Below are 21,554 nucleotides of genomic sequence, written 5' to 3' on the forward strand. Positions count from 1 at the left end.
ATAGACTCTTGAATTTTGAGGAGTCAAAATAGGATGAACGGATCATATAAACCCGAAGGCAAATATAATACAAGCCCAAACGAAAAAATATAAACAAGTCTAAATTGAAAACAACGTTCAAACCTATGATTGCGTTGGATAAAAACCGCAATTCTTATACGTGTGCATGCAAAACAAATTTCTTGTAAGAGGGGTCTAAATACAGCACATACAACATTTTCCAAAAGACCAAAAAAGTGAAATAGTATATTTTAACAAAACGCATTTGACTATCAGGTCGAACAACAAATGTTCTTAAACCCTGTTGACTGCCATTGGCGATTGCCAAATAAACTGATCACCGATGTAATAAATGGATCTTAATTATGAATTTAATACTAAACAGAAAACAATAAACTTGCGGAAAAGATGTTATACCGCAAACAAAAGGTGCAAAGGTTTTTGTACACCATATCCAGATTTCGACAATTAATGTCTCTTCAGTGATGTTAGGAATCGAAACGGTATTTGGAAAGCCATACAATTTACCTCAATTTAGGATAGACTCTAGAATTTTGAGGAGTCGAAATAGGATGAACGGATCATATAAACTCGAAGGAAAATATAATACAAGCCCAAACGAAAAAATATAAACAAGTCTAAATTGAAAACAACGTTCAAACCTATGATTGCGTTGGATAAAAACCGCAATTTTTATACGTGTGCATGCAAAACAAGTTTCTTGTTAGAGGGGTCTAAATACAGCACAAACATCATTTTCCAAAAGACCAAAAAAGTGAAAAAGTCTATTTTAACAAAACGCATTTGACTAACAGGTCAAACAACAAATGTTCTTAAACCCTGCTGACTGCCATTGGCGATTGCCAAATAAACGGATCACCGATGTAATAAATGGATCTTAATTATAAATTTAATACTAAACAGAAAACAATAAACTTGCGGAAAAGATGGTATATCGCAAACAAAAGGTGCAAAGGTTTTTGTACACCATATCCGGATTTCGACAATTAACGTCTCTTCAGTGATGTTAGGAATCGAAACTGTATTTGGAAAGCCATACAATTTACCTCAATTTAGGATAGACTCTTGAATTTTGAGGAGTCAAAATAGGATGAACGGATCATATAAACCCGAAGGCAAATATAATACAAGCCCAAAAGAAAAAATATAAACAAGTCTAAATTGAAAACAACGTTCAAACCTATGATTGCGTTGGATAAAAATCGCAATTTTTATACGTGTGCATGCAAAACAAATTTCTTGTTAGAGGGGTCTAAATACAGCACATACAACATTTTCCAAAAGACCAAAAAAGTGAAAAATAGTATTTTAACAAAACGCATTTGATTAACAGGTCGAACAACAAATGTTCTTAAACCCTGCTGACTATCATTGGCGATTGCCAAATATACGGATCACCGATGTAATAAATGGATCTTAATTATAAATTTAATACTAAACAGAAAACAATAAACTTGCGGAAAAGATGGTATACCGCAAACAAAAGGTGCAAAGGTTTTTGTACACCATATCCGGATTTCGACAATTAATGTCTCTTCAGTGATGTTAGGAATCGAAACGGTATTTGGAAAGCCATACAATTTACCTCAATTTAGGGTAGACTCTTGAATTTTAAGGAGTCAAAATAGGATGAACGGATCATATAAACCCGAAGGCAAATATAATACAAGCCCAAAAGAAAAAATATAAACAAGTCTTAATTGAAAACAACGTTCAAACCTATGATTGCTTTGGATAAAAACCGCAATTTTTATACGTGTGCATGCAAAACAAATTTCTTGTTAGAGGGGTCTAAATACAGCACAAATAACATTTTCCAAAAGACCAAAAAAGTGAAAAAGTATATTTTAACAAAACGCATTTGACTAACAGGTCGAACAACAAATGTTTTTAAACCCTGCTGACTGCCATTGGCGATTGCCAAATAAACGGATCACCGATGTAATAAATGGATCTTAATTATAAATTTAATACTAAACAGAAAACAATAAACTTGCGGAAAAGATGGTATACGGCAAACAAAAGGTGCAAAGGTTTTTGTACACCATATCCAGATTTCGATAATTAATGTCTCTTCAGTGGTGTTAGGAATCGAAACGGTATTTGGAAAGCCATACAATTTACCTCAATTTAGGATAGACTCTAGAATTTTGAGGAGTCGAAATAGGATGAACGGATCATATAAACCCGAAGGAAAATATAATACAAGCCCAAACGAAAAAATATAAACAAGTCTAAATTGAAAACAACGTTCAAACCTATGATTGCGTTGGATAAAAACCGCAATTTTTATACGTGTGCATGCAAAACAAATTTCTTGTTAGAGGGGTCTAAATACAGCACAAATAACATTTTCCAAAAGACCAAAAAAGTGAAAAAGTATATTTTAACAAAACGCATTTGACTAACAGGTCAAACAACAAATGTTCTTAAACCCTGCTGACTGCCATTGGCGATTGCCAAATAAACGGATCACCGATGTAATAAATGGATCTTAATTATAGATTTAATACTAAACAGAAAACAATAAACTTGCGGAAAAGATGGTATACCGCAAACAAAAGGTGCAAAGGTTTTTGTACACCATATCCAGATTTCGACAATTAATGTCTCTTTAGTGATGTTAGGAATCGAAACGGTATTTGGAAAGCCATACAATTTACCTCAATTTAGGATAGACTCTAGAATTTTGAGGAGTCGAAATAGGATGAACGGATCATATAAACTCGAAGGAAAATATAATACAAGCCCAAACGAAAAAATATAAACAAGTCTAAATTGAAAACAACGTTCAAACCTATGATTGCGTTGGATAAAAACCGCAATTTTTATACGTGTGCATGCAAAACAAGTTTCTTGTTAGAGGGGTCTAATACAACACATACAACATTTTCCAAAAGACCAAAAAAGTGAAATAGTATATTTTAACAAAACGCATTTGACTAACAGGTCGAACAACAAATGTTTTTGAACCCTGTTGAATGCCATTGGCGATTGCCAAATAAACGGATCACCGATGTAATAAATGGATATTAATCATAAATTTAATACTAAACAGAAAACAATAAACTTGTGGAAAAGATGGTATACCGCAAACAAAAGGTGCAAAGGTTTTTGTACACAATATCCGGATTTCGACAATTAATTTCTCTTCAGTGATGTTAGGAATCGAAACGGTATTTGAAAAGCCATATAATTTACCTCAATTTAGGATAAACTTTGGAATTTTGAGGAGTCAAAATAGGATGAACGGATCATATAAACCCGAAGGCAAATATAATACAAGCCCAAACGAAAAAATATAAACAAGTCTAAATTGAAAACAACGTTCAAACCTATGATTGCGTTGGATAAAAACCGCAATTTTTATACGTGTGCATGCAAAACAAATTTCTTGTTAGAGGGGTCTAAATACAGCACAAACAACATTTTCCAAAAGACCAAAAAAGTGAAAAAGTATATTTTAACAAAACGCATTTGACTAACAGGTCGAACAACAAATGTTCTTAAACCCTGCGATTGCCAAATAAACGGATCATTGATGTAATAAATGGATCTTAATTATAAATTTAATACTAAACAGAAAACAATAAACTTTCGGAAAATATGGTATACCGCAAGCAAAAGGTGCAAAGTTTTTGTACACCATATCCGGATTTCGACAATTAATGTCTCTTCAGTGATGTTAGGAATCGAAACGGTATTTGGAAAGCCATAAAATTTACCTCAATTTAGGATAGACTTTTGAATTTTGAGGAGTCAAAAAAGGATGAACAGATCATATAAACCCGATGGCAAATATAATACAAGCCCAAACGAAAAAATATAAACAAGTCTAAATTGAAAACAACGTTCAAACCTATGATTGCGTTGGATAAAAACCGCAATTTTTATACGTGTGCATGCAAAACAAATTTCTTGTTAGAGGGGTCTAAATACAGCACATACAACATTTTCCAAAAGACCAAAAAAGTGAACAATAGTATTTTAACAAAACGCATTTGACTAACAGGTCGAACAACAAATGTTCTTAAACCCTGCTGACTACCATTGGCGATTGCCAAATAAACGGATCACCGATGTAATAAATGGATCTTAATTATAAATTTAATACTAAACAGAAAACAATAAACTTGCGGAAAAGATGGTATACCGCAAACAATAGGTGCAAAGGTTTTGTACACCATATCCGGATTTCGACAATTAATGTCTGTTCAGTGATGTTAGGAATCGAAACGGTATTTGGAAAGCCATACAATTAACCTCAATTTAGGATAGACTCTTGATTTTTGAGGAGTCAAAATAGGATGAACGGATCATATAAACCCGAAGGCAAATATAATACAGTCCAAACGAAAAAATATAAACAAGTCTAAATTGAAAACAACGTTCAAACCTATGATTGCGTTGGATAAAAACAACAATTTTTATACGTGTGCATGGAAAACAAATTTCTTGTTAGAGGGGTCTAAATACAGCACATACAACATTTTCCAAAAGACCAAAAAAATGAAAAAGTATATTTTAACAAAACGCATTTGACTAACAGGTCGAACAACAAATGTTCTTAAACCCTGCTGACTGCCATTAGCGATTGCCAAATAAACAGATCACCGATGTAATAAATGGATCTTAATTATAAATTTAATACTAAACAGAAAACAATAAACTTGTGGAAAAGATGGTATACCGCAAACAAAAGGTGCAAAGGTTATTGTACACCATATCCGGATTTCGACAATTAATGTCTCTTCAGTGATGTTAGGAATCGAAACGGTATTTGGAAAGCCATACAATTTACCTCAATTTAGGATAAACTCTGGAATTTTGAGGAGTCAAAATAGGATGAACGGATCATATAAACCCGAAGGCAAATATAATACAAGCCCAAACGAAAAAATATAAACAAGTCTCAATTGAAAACAACGTTCAAACCTATGATTGCGTTGGATAAAACCGCAATTTTTATACGTGTGCATGCAAAACAAATTTCTTGTTAGAGGGGTCTAAATACAGCACAAATAACATTTTCCAAAAGACCAAAAAAGTGAAAAAGTATATTTTAACAAAACGCATTTGACTAACAGGTCGAACAACAAATGTTCTTAAACCCTGCTGACTGCCATTGGCGATTGCCAAATAAACGGATCACCGATGTAATAAATGGATCTTAATTATAAATTTAATACAAAACAGAAAACAATAAACTTGCGGAAAAGATGGTATACCGCAAACAAAAGGTGCAAAGGTTTTTGTACACCTTATCCAGATTTCGACAATTAATGTCTCTTCAGTGATGTTGGGAATCGAAACGGTATTTGGAAAGCCATACAATTTACCTCAATTTAGAATAGACTCTTGAATTTTGAGGAGTCAAAATAGGATGAACGGATCATATAATCCCGAAAGCAAATATAATACAAGCCCAAACGAAAACATATAAACAAGTCTAAATTGAAAACAACGTTCAAACCTATGATTGCGTTGGATAAAAACTGCAATTTTTATACGTGTGCATGCAAAACAAATTTCTTGTTAGAGGGGTCTAAATACAGCACAAATAACATTTTCCAAAAGACCAAAAAAGTGAAAAAGTATATTTTAACAAAACGCATTTGACTAACAGGTCGAACAACAAATGTTATTAAACTCTGCTGACTGCCATTGGCGATTGCCAAATAAACGGATCACCGATGTAATAAATGGATCTTAATTATAAATTTAATACTAAACAGAAAACAATAAACTTGCGGAAAAGATGGTATACCGCAAACAAAAGGTGCAAAGGTTTTTGTACACCATATCCAGATTTCGACAATTAATGTCTCTTCAGTGATGTTAGGAATCGAAACGGTATTTGGAAAGCCATACAATTTACCTCAATTTAGGATAGACTCTTGAATTTTGAGGAGTCAAAATAGGATGAACGGATCATATAAACCCGAAGGCAAATATAATATAAGCCCAAACATAAAAAATATAAACAAGTCTATATTGAAAACAACGTTCAAACCTATGATTGCGTTGGATAAAAACCGCAATTTTTATACGTGTGCATGCAAAACAAATTTCTTGTTAGAGGGGTCTAAATACAGCACATACAACATTTTCCAAAAGACCAAAAAAGTGAAATAGTATATTTTTACAAAACGCATTTGACTAACAGGTCGAACAACAAATGTTCTTAAACCCTGCTGACTGCCATTGGCGATTGCCAAATAAACGGATCACCGATGTAATAAATGGATCTTAATTATAAATTTAATACTAAACAGAAAACAATAAACTTGCGGAAAAGATGGTATACCGCAAGCAAAAGGTGCAAAGGTTTTTGTACACCATATCCAGATTTCGACAATTAATGTCTCTCCAGTGATGTTAGGAATCGAAACGGTATTTGGAAAGCCATATAATTTACCTCAATTTAGGATAAACTCTGGAATTTTGAGGAGTCAAAATAGGATGAACGGATCATATAAACCCGAAGGCAAATATAATACAAGCCCAAACGTAAAAATATAAACAAGTCTAAATTGAAAACAACGTTCAAACCTATGATTGCGTTGGATAAAAACCGCAATTTTTATACGTGTGCATGCAAAACAAATTTCTTGTTAGAGGGGTCTAAATACAGCACAAACAACATTTTCCAAAAGACCAAAAAAGTCAAAAAGTATATTTTAACAAAACGCATTTGACTAACAGGTCGAACAACAAATGTTCTTAAACCCTGCTGACTGCCATTGGCGATTGCCAAATAAACGGATCACCGATGTAATAAATGGATCTGAATTATAAATTTAATACTAAACAGAAAACAATAAACTTGCGGAAAATATGGTATACCGCAAGCAAAAGGTGCAAAGTTTTTGTACACCATATCCGGATTTCGACAATTAATGTCTCTTCAGTGATGTTAGGAATCGAAACGGTATTTGGAAAGCCATACAATTTACCTCAATTTAGGATAGACTCTTCTATTTTGAGGAATCATAATAGGATGAACGGATCATACAAACCCGAAGGCAAATATAATACAAGCCCAAACGAAAAAATATAAACAAGTCTAAATTGAAAACAACGTTCAAACCTATGATTGCGTTGGATAAAAACCGCAATTTTTATACGTGTGCATGCAAAACAAATTTCTTGTTAGAGGGGTCTAAATACAGCACATACAACATTTTCCAAAAGACCAAAAAAGTGAAATAGTATATTTTAACAAAACGCATTTGACTAACAGGTCGAACAACAAATGTTCTTAAACCCTGTTGACTGCCTTTGGCGATTGCCAAATAAACGGATCACCGATGTAATAAATGGATCTTAATTATTAATTTAATACTAAACAGAAAACAATAAACTTGTGGAAAAGATGGTATACCGCAAACAAAAGGTGCAAAGGTTTTTGTACACCATATCCGGATTTCGACAATTAATGTCTCTTCAGTAATGTTAGGAATCGAAACGGTATTTGGAAAGCCATATAATTTACCTCAATTTAGGATAAACTCTGGAATTTTGAGGAGTCAAAATAGGATGAACGGATCATATAAACCCGAAGGCAAATATAATACAAGTCCAAACGTAAAAATATAAACAAGACTAAATTGAAAACAACGTTCAAACCTATGATTGCGTTGGATAAAAACCGCAATTTTTATACGTGTGCATGCAAAACAAATTTCTTGTTAGAGGGGTCTAAATACAGCACAAACAACTTTTTCCAAAAGACCAAAAAAGTGAAAAAGTATATTTTAACAAAACGCATTTGACTAACAGGTCGAACAACAAATGTTCTTGAACCCTGCTGACTGCCATTGGCGATTGCCAAATAAACGGATCACCGATGTAATAAATGTATCTTAATTATAAATTTAATACTAAACAGAAAACAATAAACTTGCGGAAAATATGGTATACCGCAAGCAAAAGGTGCAAAGGTTTTTGTACACCATATCCGGATTTCGACAATTAATGTCTCTTCAGTGATGTTAGGAATCGAAACGGTATTTGGAAAGCCATACAATTTACCTCAATTTAAGATAGACCCTTGAATTTTGAGGAGTCAAAATAGGATGAACGGATCATATAAACCCGAAGGCAAATATAATACAAGCCCAAACGAAAAAATATAAACAAGTCTAAATTGAAAACAACGTTCAAACCTATGATTGCGTTGGATAAAAACCGCAATTTTTATACGTGTGCATGCAAAACAAATTTCTTGTTAGAGGGGTCTAAATCCAAATAAAATAACATTTTCCAAAAGACCAAAAAAGTGAAATAGTATATTTTAACAAAACGCATTTGACAAACAGGTCGAACAACAAATGTTCTTAAACCCTGTTGACTGCCATTGGCGATTGCCAAATAAACGGATCACCGATGTAATAAATGGATCTTAATTATAAATTTAAGACTATACAGAAAACAATAAACTTGTGGAAAAGATGGTATACCGCAAACAAAAGGTGCAAAGGTTTTTGTACACCATATCCGGATTTCGACAATTAATGTCTCTTCAGTGATGTTAGGAATCGAAACGGTATTTGGAAAGCCATATAATTTACCTCAATTTAGGATAAACTCTGGAATTTTGAGGAGTCAAAATAGGATGAACGGATCATATAAACCCGAAGGCAAATATAATACTAGCCCAAACGTAAAATATAAACAAGTCTAAATTGAAAACAACGTTCAAACCTATGATTGAGTTGGATAAAAACCGCAATTTTTATACGTGTGCATGCAAAACAAATTTCTTGTGAGGGGTCTAAATACAGCACAAACAAGATTTTCCAAAAGACCAAAAAAGTGAAAAAGTATATTTTAACAAAACGCATTTGACTAACAGGTCGAACAACAAATGTTCTTAAACCCTGCTGACTGCCATTGGCGATTGCCAAATAAACGGATCACCGATGTAATAGATGGATCTTAATTATAAATTTAATACTAAACAGAAAACAATAAACTTGCGGAAAAGATGGTATACCGCAAACAAAAGGTGCAAAGGGTTTTGTACACCATATCCGGATTTCGACAATTAATGTCTCTTCAGTGATGTTAGGAATCGAAACGGTATTTGGAAAGCCATACAATTTACCTCAATTTAGGATAGACTTTTGAATTTTGAGGAGTCAAAATAGGATGAACGGATCATATAAACCCGAAGGCAAATATAATACAAGCCCGAACGAAAAAATATAAACAAGTCTAAATTGAAAACAACGTTCAAACCTATGATTGCGTTGGATAAAAACCGCAATTTTTATACGTGTGCATGCAAAACAAATTTCTTGTTAGAGGGGTCTAAATACAGCACAAATAACATTTTCCAAAAGACCAAAAAAGTGAAATAGTATATTTTAACAAAACGCATTTGACTAACAGGTCGAACAACAAATGTTCTTAAACCCTGCTGACTGCCATTGGCGATTGCCAAATAAACGGATCACCGATGTAATAAATGGATCTTAATTATAAATTTAATACTAAACAGAAAACAATAAACTTGTGGAAAAGATGGTATACCGCAAACAAAAGGTGCAAAGGTTTTTGTACACCATATCCGGATTTCGACAATTAATGTCTCTTCAGTGATGTTAGGAATCGAAACGGTATTTGGAAAGCCATACAATTCACCTCAATTTAGGATAGACTCTTGAATTTTGAGGAGTCAAAATAGGATGAACGGATCATATAAACCCGAAGGCAAATATAATACAAGCCCAAACGAAAAAATATAAACAAGTCTAAATTGAAAACAACGTTCAAACCTATGATTGCGTTGGATAAAAACCGCAATTTTTATACGTGTGCATGCAAAACAAATTTCTTGTTAGAGGGGTCTAAATACAGCACAAATAACATTTTCCAAAAGACCAAAAAAGTGAAATAGTATATTTTAACAAAACGCATTTGACTAACAGGTCGAACAACAAATGTTCTTAAACCCTGCTGACTGCCATTGGCGATTGCCAAATAAACGGATCACCGATGTAATAAATGTATCTTAATTATAAATTTAATACTAAACAGAAAACAATAAACTTGTGGAAAAGATGGTATACCGCAAACAAAAGGTGCAAAGGTTTTTGTACACCATATCCGAATTTCGACAATTAATGTCTCTTCAGTGATGTTAGGAATCGAAACGGTATTTGGGAAGCCATACAATTTACCTCAATTTAGGATAGACTATTGAATTTTGAGGAGTCAAAATAGGATAAACGGATCATATAAACCCGAAGGCAAATATAATACAAGCCCAAACGAAAAAATATAAACAAGTCTAAATTGAAAACAACGTTCAAACCTATGATTGCGTTGGATAAAAGCCGCAATTTTTAAACGTGTGCATGCAAAACAGATTTCTTGTTAGAGGGGTCTCAATACAGCACAAACAACATTTTCCAAAAAACCAAAACAGTGACAAAGTATATTTTAACAAAACGCATTTGACTAACAGGTCGAACAACAAATGTTCTTAAACCCTGCTGACTGTCATTGGCGATTGCCAAATAAACGGATCACCGATGTAATAAATGGATCTTAATTATAAATTTAATACTAAACAGAAAACAATAAACTTGCGGAAAAGATGGTATACCGCAAACAAAAGGACCAAAGGTTTTTGTACACCATATCCGGATTTCGACAATTAATGTCTCTTCAGTGATGGTAGGAATCGAAATGGTATTTGAAAAGCCATACAATTTACCTCAATTTAGGATAGACTCTTGAATTTTGAGGAGTCAAAATGGGATCAACGGATCATATAAACCCGAAGGCAAATATAATACAACCCCAAACGAAAAAATAAAAACAAGTCTTAATTGAATAACAACGTTCAAACCTATGATTGCGTTGGATAAAAACCGCATTTTTTATACGTGTGCATGCAAAACAAATTTCTTGCTAGAGGGGTCTAAATACAGCACAAACAACATTTTCCAAAAAACCAAAAAAGTGAAAAAGTATATTTTAACAAAACGCATTTGACTAACAGGTCGAACAACAAATGTTCTTAAACCCTGCTGACTGCCATTGGCGATTGCCAAATAAACGGATCACCAATGTAATAAATGGATCTTTATTATAAATATATAAACTAAACAGAAAACAATAAACTTGTGGAAAAGATGATATACCGCAAAAAAAAGGTGCAAAGGTTTTTGTACACCATATCCGGATTTCGACAATTAATGTGTCTTCAGTGATATTAGGAATCGAAACGGTATTTGGAAAGCAATACAATTTACCTCAATTTAGGATAGACTCTTGAATTTTGAGGAGTCAAAATAGGATGAACGGATCATATAAACCCGAAGGCAAATATAATACAAGCCCAACCGAAAAAATATAAACAAGTCTAAATTGAAAACAACGTTCAAACCTATGATTGCGTTGGATAAAAACCGCAATTTTTATACGTGTGCATGCAAAACAAATTTCTTATTAGAGGGGTCTAAATACAGCACAAACAAATTTTCCAAAAGACCAAAAAAGTGAAAAAGTATATCTTAACAAAACGCATTTGACTAACAGGTCGAACAACAAATGTTCTTAAACCCTGCTGACTGCCATTGGCGATTTCCAAATAAACGGATCACCGATGTAATAAATGTATCTTAATTATCAATTTAATACTAAACAGAAAACAATAAACTTGCGGAAAAGATGGTATACCGCAAACAAAAGGTGCAAAGGTTTTTGTACACCATATCCGGATTTCGACAATAATGTCTCTATAGTGATGATAGGAATCGAAAAGGTATTTGGAAAGCCATACAATTTACCTCAATTTAGGATAGACTCTTGAATTTTGAGGAGTCAAAATAGGATGAACGGATCATATAAACCCGAAGGCAAATATAATACAAGCCCAAACGAAAAAATATAAACAAGTCTAAATTGAAAACAACGTTCAAACCTATGATTGCGTTGGATGAACACAGCAATTTTTATACGTGTGCATGCAAAACAAATTTCTTGTTAGAGGGGTCTAAATACAGCACAAACAACATTTTAAAAAAAACAAAAAAGTGAAAAAGTATTTTTTAACAAAACGCATTTGACTAACAGGTCGAACAACACATGTTCTTAAACCCTGCTGACTGCCATTGGCAATTGCCAAATAAACGGATCACCGATGTAACAAATGGATCTTAATTATAAATTTAATACTAAACAGAAAACAATAAACTTGTGGAAAAGATGGTATACCACAAACAAAAGGTGCAAAGGTTTTTGTACACCATATCCGGATTTCGACAATTAATGTCTCTTCAGTGATGTTAGGAATCGAAACGATATTTGGAAAGCCATACAATTTACCTCAATTTAGGATAGACTCTTGAATTTTGAGGAGTCAAAATAGGATGGACGAATCATACAAACCCGAAGGCAAATATAATACAAGCCCAAACGAAAAAATATAAACAAGTCTAAATGAAAACAACGTTCAAACCTATGATTGCGTTGGATAAAAACCGCAATTTTTATACGTGTGCATGCAAAACAAATTTCTTGTTAGAGGGGTCTAAATACAGCACAAACAACATTTTCCAAAAAACCAAAAAAGTGAAAAAGTATATTTTAACAAAACGAATTTGACTAACAGGTCGAACAACAAATGTTCTTAAACCCTGCTGACTGCCATCGGCGATTGCCAAATAAACGGATCACCAATGTAATAAATGGATCTTTATTATAAATATATAAACTAAACAGAAAACAATAAACTTTTGGAAAAGATGATATACCGCAAAAAAAAGGTGCAAAGGTTTGTGTACACCATATCCGGATTTCGACAATTAATGTGTCTTCAGTGATATTAGGAATCGAAACGGTATTTGGAAAGCAATACAATTTACCTCAATTTAGGATAGACTCTTGAATTTTGAGGAGTCAAAATAGGATGAACGGATCATATAAACCCGAAGGCAAATATAATACAAGCCCAAACGAAAAAATATAAACAAGTCTAAATTGAAAACAACGTTCAAACCTATGATTGCGTTGGATAAAAACCGCAATTTTTATACGTGTGCATGCAAAACAAATTTCTTGTTAGAGGGGTCTAAATACAGCACAAACAAATTTTCCAAAAGACCAAAAAAGTGAAAAAGTATATCTTAACAAAACGCATTTGACTAACAGGTCGAACAACAAATGTTCTTAAACCCTGCTGACTGCCATTGGCAATTTCCAAATAAACGGATCACCGATGTAATAAATGTATCTTAATTATCAATTTAATTCTAAACAGAAAACAATAAACTTGCGGAAAAGATGGTATACCGCAAACAAAAGATGCAAAGGTTTTTGTACACCATATCCGGATTTCGACAATAATGTCTCTATAGTGATGATAGGAATCGAAAAGGTATTTGGAAAGCAATACAATTTACCTCAATTTATGATAGACTCTTGAATTTTGAGGAGTCAAAATAGGATGAACGGATCATATAAACCCGAAGGCAAATATAATACAAGCCCAAACGAAAAAATATAAACAAGTCTAAATTGAAAACAACGTTCAAACCTATGATTGCGTTGGATAAACACAGCAATTTTTATACGTGTGCATACAAAACAAATTTCTTGTTAGAGGGGTCTAAATACAGCACAAACAACATTTTAAAAAAAACCAAAAAAGTGAAAAAGTATATTTTAACAAAACGCATTTGACTAACAGGTCGAACAACACATGTTCTTAAACCCTGCTGACTGCCATTGGCGATTGCCAAATAAACGGATCACCGATGTAACAAATGGATCTTAATTATAAATTTAATACTAAACAGAAAACAATAAACTTGTGGAAAAGATGGTATACCGCAAACAAAAGGTGCAAAGGTTTTTGTACACCATATCCGGATTTCGACAATTAATGTCTCTTCAGTGATGTTAGGAATCGAAAAGGTATTTGGAAAGCAATACAATTTACCTCAATTTAGGATAGACTCTTGAATGTTGAGGGGTCAAAATAGGATGAACGGATCATATAAACCCGAAGGCAAATATAATACAGGCCAAAACGAAAAAATATAAACAAGTCTAAATTGAAAACAACGTTCAAACCTATGATTGCGTTGGATAAAAACCGCAATTTTTATACGTGTGCATGCAAAACAAATTTCTTGTTAGAGGGGTCTAAATACAGCACAAACAACATTTTCCAAAAGACCAAAAAAGTAAAAAAGTATATTTTAACAAAACGAATTTGACTAACAGGTCGAACAACAAATGTTCTTAAACCCTGCTGACTGCCATTGGCGATTGCCAAATAAACGGATCACCGATGTAATAAATGGATCTTAATTATAAATTTAATACTAAACAGAAAACAAAAATCTTGCGGAAAAGATGGTATACCGCAAACAAAAGGTGCAAAGGTTTTTGTACACCATATCCGGATTTCGACAATTAATGTCTCTTCAGTGATGTTAGGAATCGAAACGGTATTTGGAAAGCCATACAATTTACCTCAATTTAGGATATATATATATATATATATAACAAGTCTAAAAGGGTACAACATCACCAAAAAATAATTAAATCATGAAGAAGTTTTAGATATTTCGGATAACTAATATCCTTCATCAGTAAGATGTAAAATGAATCTTACCTTAACATGTGGTAGTCAACACTTTAGAACCACCAACCGAATGTTAAGTCCAGCTGCTTACTCTGGTTCTGAAATGCAACAATTTCACCTTTAATGGTGAACATTACCTTCAGATAAACGGGACAGCGATGGGGACGAAAATGGCACCGTCTTACGCCAATATTTTCATGGGGAAATTAGAGAAACAAATCATTTCAACATCTTTATCCAAACCTCTGTCTTGGTTCCGTTTTATCGATGATGTTGACATGAAATGGATTGAATCCCAATATAAACTAGATGATTTCATCAGACATGCAAACAACGCCCACCAGTCAATTTCTGACTCTAAAATATCTTTCTTAGACACAACTACATCTATAAAGGACGGTGTCATATCAACAGACCTCTACTGTAAACCTACAGATAAACATCAGTACCTTTCTCCCCAAAGCTGTCACCCCAAGAACTGTACAAAAAGTATCCCATCTAGTCAAGCTCTCAGAGTAAAGCGGATTTGCTTCTCTTAGGAGGCTGTCACTAAACGGTTACATGAACTTCGCGGATTTTTGACCAAACGAGGTTTTAAGAAATGGGACATAGATAAGGGATTTGCACGTGCTAACAATAACAGCCGCAATGACCTATTACAATACAAACAGAAGAGGCGCAGCAAAATAGTTCCATTTGTTTTAACATACAATCCCGCCTTTACTAACCTTTCACGTTTGATCCATGCCAATTGGCAAACTATTGCCAAGCACCCTAAATTATCCAAGATCTTTCCCAAACCTCCTGTCTTAGCTTTTCGGAGACCAGCAAGTCTGAAAGACTTATTTGTGAGAGCTGATGTCTCCTCTAATAAAAGCTGTTCAACTGCAGGATGGTGCAAGTCGTGTGGTAACAGACGATGTCTGACTTGCCAAAAAATGCTGAATACTCAAACATTTACTTGCCACTACACTGGGTCTGTGTACACTATATTTTGCAATGTAACTTGCAAAACCCAGAATGTTGTATACCTTCTTCAGTGTCGATGTGGCATGCAGTATGATGGCGAGACAGAACAGCCATTCAATTTCAGTTTGACTACCACATGTCAAGGTAAGATTCATTTTATATCGTACTGATGAAGGATATTAGTTATCCGAAATATCTAAAATTTTTTCGTGATTTAATTATTTTTTGGTGATGTTGTACCCTTTTCGACTTGTTATATATTATATTTTGTAGTCATAATTTTATGATCCATCGCCCCGTAAGATTTATCGTTGGCTATTATTCAGTCATTTTATATACTAGTATATATATATATATATATATATATATATATATATATAAAATTGAGAATGGAAATGGGGAATGTGTCAAAGAGACAACAACCCGACCACAGAACAGACAACAGCAGAAGGCCACCAACAGGTCTTCACTATATATATATATATATATATATATATATATATATATATATATATATATTGTTTTTATACACTGGATACATACCTCATATACGTTCAATTTGTGTAAACATTTGAATAATGTAAGCACATTTCCTTATGGTGAACGTATACAATTCTCAACAGCTATTTTCGACTGGAGATCCCAAACCTTATGTCAATTGTGCCTGTTTTAGATAATTTCTTGTGACTGTTTATTTTGCAAAATTTTGCTTATTTGTAGAAATCATTAAAACAGGCGATTCTTCAATTAAAGCATCTCACATATTATTGTCGTTACCACTTATATGGCCCTTAGAATATTAGGCATTATAACTGAAAATCTTTGACCCAATTTTAATTATACAACGTCATGGGATGATGTTTTTAGTAAATTTGTGATATATATATAAGCGCTCCAGACCACTCAGCCAACTAGTCTAGGTGGCCGAGTGGTCTAGACCGCCGGACACCGTGGAGGCGGTGTTGTCTCGATATTCCAATAGCATGAGTTCGAATCCCGGCGAGGGAAGAACAAAAATTTGCGGAAGCAAATTTGCAGATTAAACATTGGTGTGCTGATATTTAGAGTAATTATGAATATAGAAGAAGTTGTAGAAGTATGAAGAGAAAAGTACAGGTTCCAGCCCCGGTGGTGGAGGAAGTAAAGAATCTACTCTAACATAGTCTATATTAAGTTAGAGAGAAAATCTGAGGAGAAGGAAAGCATTTTGGCTTTAATGGTTTTAAAAAGAGTTCATCAATTTAAACGAAAAAAGTGACATGAATTTAATCAAACTAAACATTAAACAGCACAAAGCAATAAAACTAAAACTTAAACACGAACATGCTTAAAAGTTTTGACAACATTAACAGATTGAACGAGTGATAGCTGGTGTTCTGAAAGGCTAGGAAATATGGCTCTGTATTCTGTATTAATTGCATTGCACCGTCGACGAATGCCAAAGACCCATTAAATTTGATCGTGGCAACAAGTCAGTCTTTTCGAATGATTTATGACATCATTCAATATGAAAATGCAGCGGATATTTACTTGAAATAAGTGACACGACAGGCGCCGAAATGGGATCTGGAACTAAATACGCTTTGTTTATTCGGTACTTTTTTTTTAAAATAATTACATGATTTATATAATCTTCTAGTTTGTACATTTCCAGTGCACAATTGTGTTAAAACTTGGGGCAAAGATGACAGAAAAGGTTTTTAAATATTACATTTAGGCCTAGATGATTTTGTTGCTCTCAAATTTTTAATATTTCAGGCTTTCCAAACTTTTGGACACGAGTACACATAGTTATACTCAAAACACACGTTGAGTGTACGGCAATCATATCGTTTGTGAGTTTTCAACCAAGATTTGATGATGGTGATGGTATTATCGTTATATTCTACACAACTGAAGCTGACATAGGTTATCTGCAAGTCAAAATGATCAATAAAAGTTTGTCTTGAAATTCCAAAACCCATTGTTTTAGATAGAGCATATCTTCAATTATTAAGTATATTAAAATGTGTCTGAAGGTAGATCATTCCCAATCTTTGAAATATAAACTGTATAAATCGTGCCTAAAAATTAAACTCTTGTATTACATGTTCAGTTCTAAACGTGTTTAGGATTGTGGTTAATAACTAAACACATTAAATGTAAACATGTTTTGAATTTAAACACTTTTAAAAGTGTTAAGGAATAATTTCTAAGCTAAACACGATCCTAAACACATTGTCAACCTAAACATGTTTAGAACTGAGACACGTTTAGACCAAATCTGTAAAAGGAAGTGCACAAAAGATGTGCTTAGAATTGTGTTTAGGAACTAAACACCATTTTTACAGTGTACACCTGCAAAAAATTATCACACCACTCTGATTTTTCTTACAAACCAAAAGATTATAACATATAATATTATTTATGGCTCCGAAAGTATATAAATTATGAATTTCTGTTATCGACATGACCACATGTATAAATAAAATAAAAAAGTTGGAGAAAATTAACTATGGGTGCTTCCAAGTAGAAAATTCCAATAGTGCAATTCCTTTTCAAGGGAAACGAGAATATGCACTAGTGGTAACAATAAACACAAAAAAGTTCAATACCGAATCACCGATCCTAACCGCCTACTTATTGTTGAATTTGTTGTTGTTGAAGTTTTTCCCATTCCTGGTGCAAATCCTGCGATAATTCATCCACTGAACATAATTGGGACATAATTGGTCGTCATGGTACGCGAGAGAGTATCGCTAGTTTAGAATTAGCTCAAGCTATACGGCCGAATGACAAAGACTACAACAACAACAAACTCAATATTGTATCCATAGATTAGTTTCGATGATCCGTGTGAATGGTGGTTTCTGTCGGTATTGGACGTTGTCGTATTTATTGTAACCACATATTCTCGTTTTTCAAACAAAAGGAATTGTACTATTAAACTGTTCTACTTGTAAGCATCCAAATTTAAACATTGTCCATTTTCAATAAATGTAGATAATTGAATTCGTTATTTTTCTATATAATATTTTGCTTTGTGAGAAAAATCAGGGTGGTGCAATACATTTTTCCAGATATATATGTCAAGATTCACTATGACTAGAGAAATTTACTGTTACATGTAGCACAGAATAACATAACTAAATGAAAGATGATGTATGAACTTGTAAGGTTGTATTTTAAAAACCTCAACGTTTTTACCAGCAGGAGAAGTTTCATCTGACGGTCGTTCACTGTATTCTACTATAATAGTCTGTGGAGCGCCATAGGATGTATTTGCAGTCGAATTTTCCATCACAAGTTCAAGCACAAATCTACACGAATCTAAATAAAAGCCATTATATGCATATATTGATGACAATTTAATAAACATATTTGTTTCAACAATACGTATTATACAGATTCTGAAGATCTTTTAAGAATAACTACACAGCTGGGAATTCGAATTTTCTTAAGGCAAGACAAGTATATGCACAAAAACTCGTGAATAATGCGACGTTTTATATTAAAACAGTTAGAGTAATAAATAATTACAGAAATATTTTTGTCAATATTTCTTTTTGATCGAGTTAAGCCATTTCAATGGATATTTTAAAGTGTGTCTTTCTATGTTGTAATGTTATACTACTGTTTCAGGTTAGGGTGAAGGTTGGCGCCTGTTAAAACGTTTAAACCCGCTGCATTTGTTTGCCCCTATCCTAAGTCAGGAACCTGTTGTTCAGTGGTTGTCGTGTGTTGATGTGGGTCATAAGTGTTTCTCGTTTCTCCTATTTTTTGTAGATTAGACTGTCGGTTTTCTTGTTTGAATTGTTTTACACTAGTCATTTTTGGGTGCTTTATAGCTTGCTGTTCAGTGTGAGCCAAGGCTCTGTGTTGAAGGCCGTACTTTGACCTATAATGGTTTACTTTTTACACATTGTGACTTGGATAGAGAGTTGTCTCATTGGTACTCATACCACATCTGATTTCTATTGGATGAATTTGATGTTACACTCTAAAAAAACGATGATATTTTTTTCTTTTGAAATACTAAATTTAGAAGAAGAAAAAAACAATAATTAAATCACATTTGTTTGATACCAGCACGTATTGTAAACATAACATGAAATATAGTCCGAGCTTCAGTATTTAAAGAAATTAAGATCCTATTACACTTTTATAAGATGCTTTTCGATGTGTATATTTATGACTTCTTATACTTTTGGTCAAGATTGTTATTCCAGAAGCATGTGTGGAAAGCATTGAAATCGACGTCATACGTCTTATTGATGTAAGAATTTTATATTTAAAATCCATACCTTGATCTAATCTCCACATTCTGTTTAATTTAGTCTTCCAAAGTTTAGACTCTGGATTTGCATTCTTAGTAGAATTAGGTTTATCATATCCTGCCCCTCCGTAGTAATTATACAATGATGACATATAATTAAAATCTGATTCATTATACGTGTTATATAGTATAGCTCCCATTGGGTTAGAGGTATTTAATGCCCAATTAACCTGCAATTGCAAATAGTTATTCTATCAACTTTCTGATAATTTTGAAAAAAATTCAGTTTTTTTTTTTAATATGACTTTTTTATATGTAATTGCTAAAAATACACGACAATCCCTATCAAACACATATCCTCAATCTCAATTGTATTTAACAACTGGTATCTCATCACAGGGTCCTTAAATTGGGACGTGAAGAATAAAATGTGCGTGTATTCCAAGGTATACATGTGCCCCCTGTCGTCTTCAGACAATGACAACGTCGACTAAGAAACTGATACACAAGACGACATAAGTAATCTCTATGAGCCACTAGCCAAAGCTTAACTCTACCAGGAGAAAAAGGATATTACATTTTTTGTTGGAAAATTGCATTTTTTAAATGAAAAGATTATTCTAAATAGGTAAATGTATTCAAAAGGTTATTTTCATTCTAATAGTTCCATATTCAAGATATAATGAATAGATTTAATAAGGCTTTCGTAAGTATGAGGTCTTTTCATTTTACTTTTTTTTAAGGGTTAAAACAATTAAACGAAAAGACATACTACTTTCGATATTGGCTTGGATACCAAATTTGTAAAGGTATTCTTATAAGGTAAAGAAGCAAATTTTCAGCTATTATTTTTATCAAAAAAATGTTCAAGCTCAAAAGATATTCCGTTATTTCTTCATGTATCTTTAATACATTTATTTTTGACTGCTAAATGTTCAGGGACTTACATGCGTATTCTGGACATTAACATGTAAAAATGTAAATGCACATTGCCTTTTAAACACTTAGACTGATGTTTACGGATGATATAAATCGAACGTTCCGGAAATATGGGTTTGTCATATTTTGTGGAGTTCGGTTTGTAGATTTATTTTTACTCTATTTTTCTAAGTTGTCCTGCACCTAGCAAACTCTTTTTTTCAACTGTCACACGCATAGCAAAGGCGTAAAGTTAAGAATTTGGCAACACCGATTAAAGCCTAATTTATCTGTATGATTATGTGTTTCGTGTCAACCCCTATAGCAATTTTTTTTTCAAATAAAACACTTCCGCCCGCGGTGATCGGGTAAATATATATTTTGTTCTGAGAGGATATAACATTTATTCGTCAACTTGAATATGGCTCAAGTTGCAACTGATAAGGCTTATATTATCCGAAGTAGTGTTTCATGACACATAAGATCAACAGATACATTCGGTATGGGCAAATTAGAGTGTTGGACTCAGTATGTTAAGTTACTGTTATTTCATACGGGAAAATCTGAGCATATTAACGAAGATGTATGATGAATTATAATTATATCATAATGGATGTCCTTGAGTGTATTTGTAAAATACACATATACTCGATGCACAAGAACAGAGAGGCAACACATTTTTCGTGATTTTTAGAAAACCCTTATAAGGAGCAACAACAAAAATGAAGAAAGAAAGTATACAAAAAATTTTTTTTTTTTTAGCAACATCCCAAATATACAATT

General features: G+C 33.1%; 1 protein-coding gene across 1 annotated transcript in view; it reads right to left on the reverse strand.

Moving 5' to 3' along the window:
* LOC127729865 (uncharacterized) overlaps positions 1–21,554 on the reverse strand; it is a 101,040-nt gene that overhangs the window by 21,488 nt on the left and 57,998 nt on the right. Inside the window, exons 9-10 of the mRNA XM_052237793.1 lie at positions 19,882–20,083; positions 18,785–18,907 (exon numbers count right to left, since the gene is read on the reverse strand). Of these exons, the coding sequence (XP_052093753.1) occupies positions 18,785–18,907; positions 19,882–20,083 (325 nt within the window). The remainder of the gene's footprint in view (positions 1–18,784; positions 18,908–19,881; positions 20,084–21,554) is intronic.

The sequence above is a fragment of the Mytilus californianus genome, unplaced genomic scaffold, assembly GCF_021869535.1.
Source record: "Mytilus californianus isolate M0D057914Y unplaced genomic scaffold, xbMytCali1.0.p SCAF_2, whole genome shotgun sequence".
NCBI lineage: Eukaryota > Metazoa > Mollusca > Bivalvia > Mytilida > Mytilidae > Mytilus > Mytilus californianus.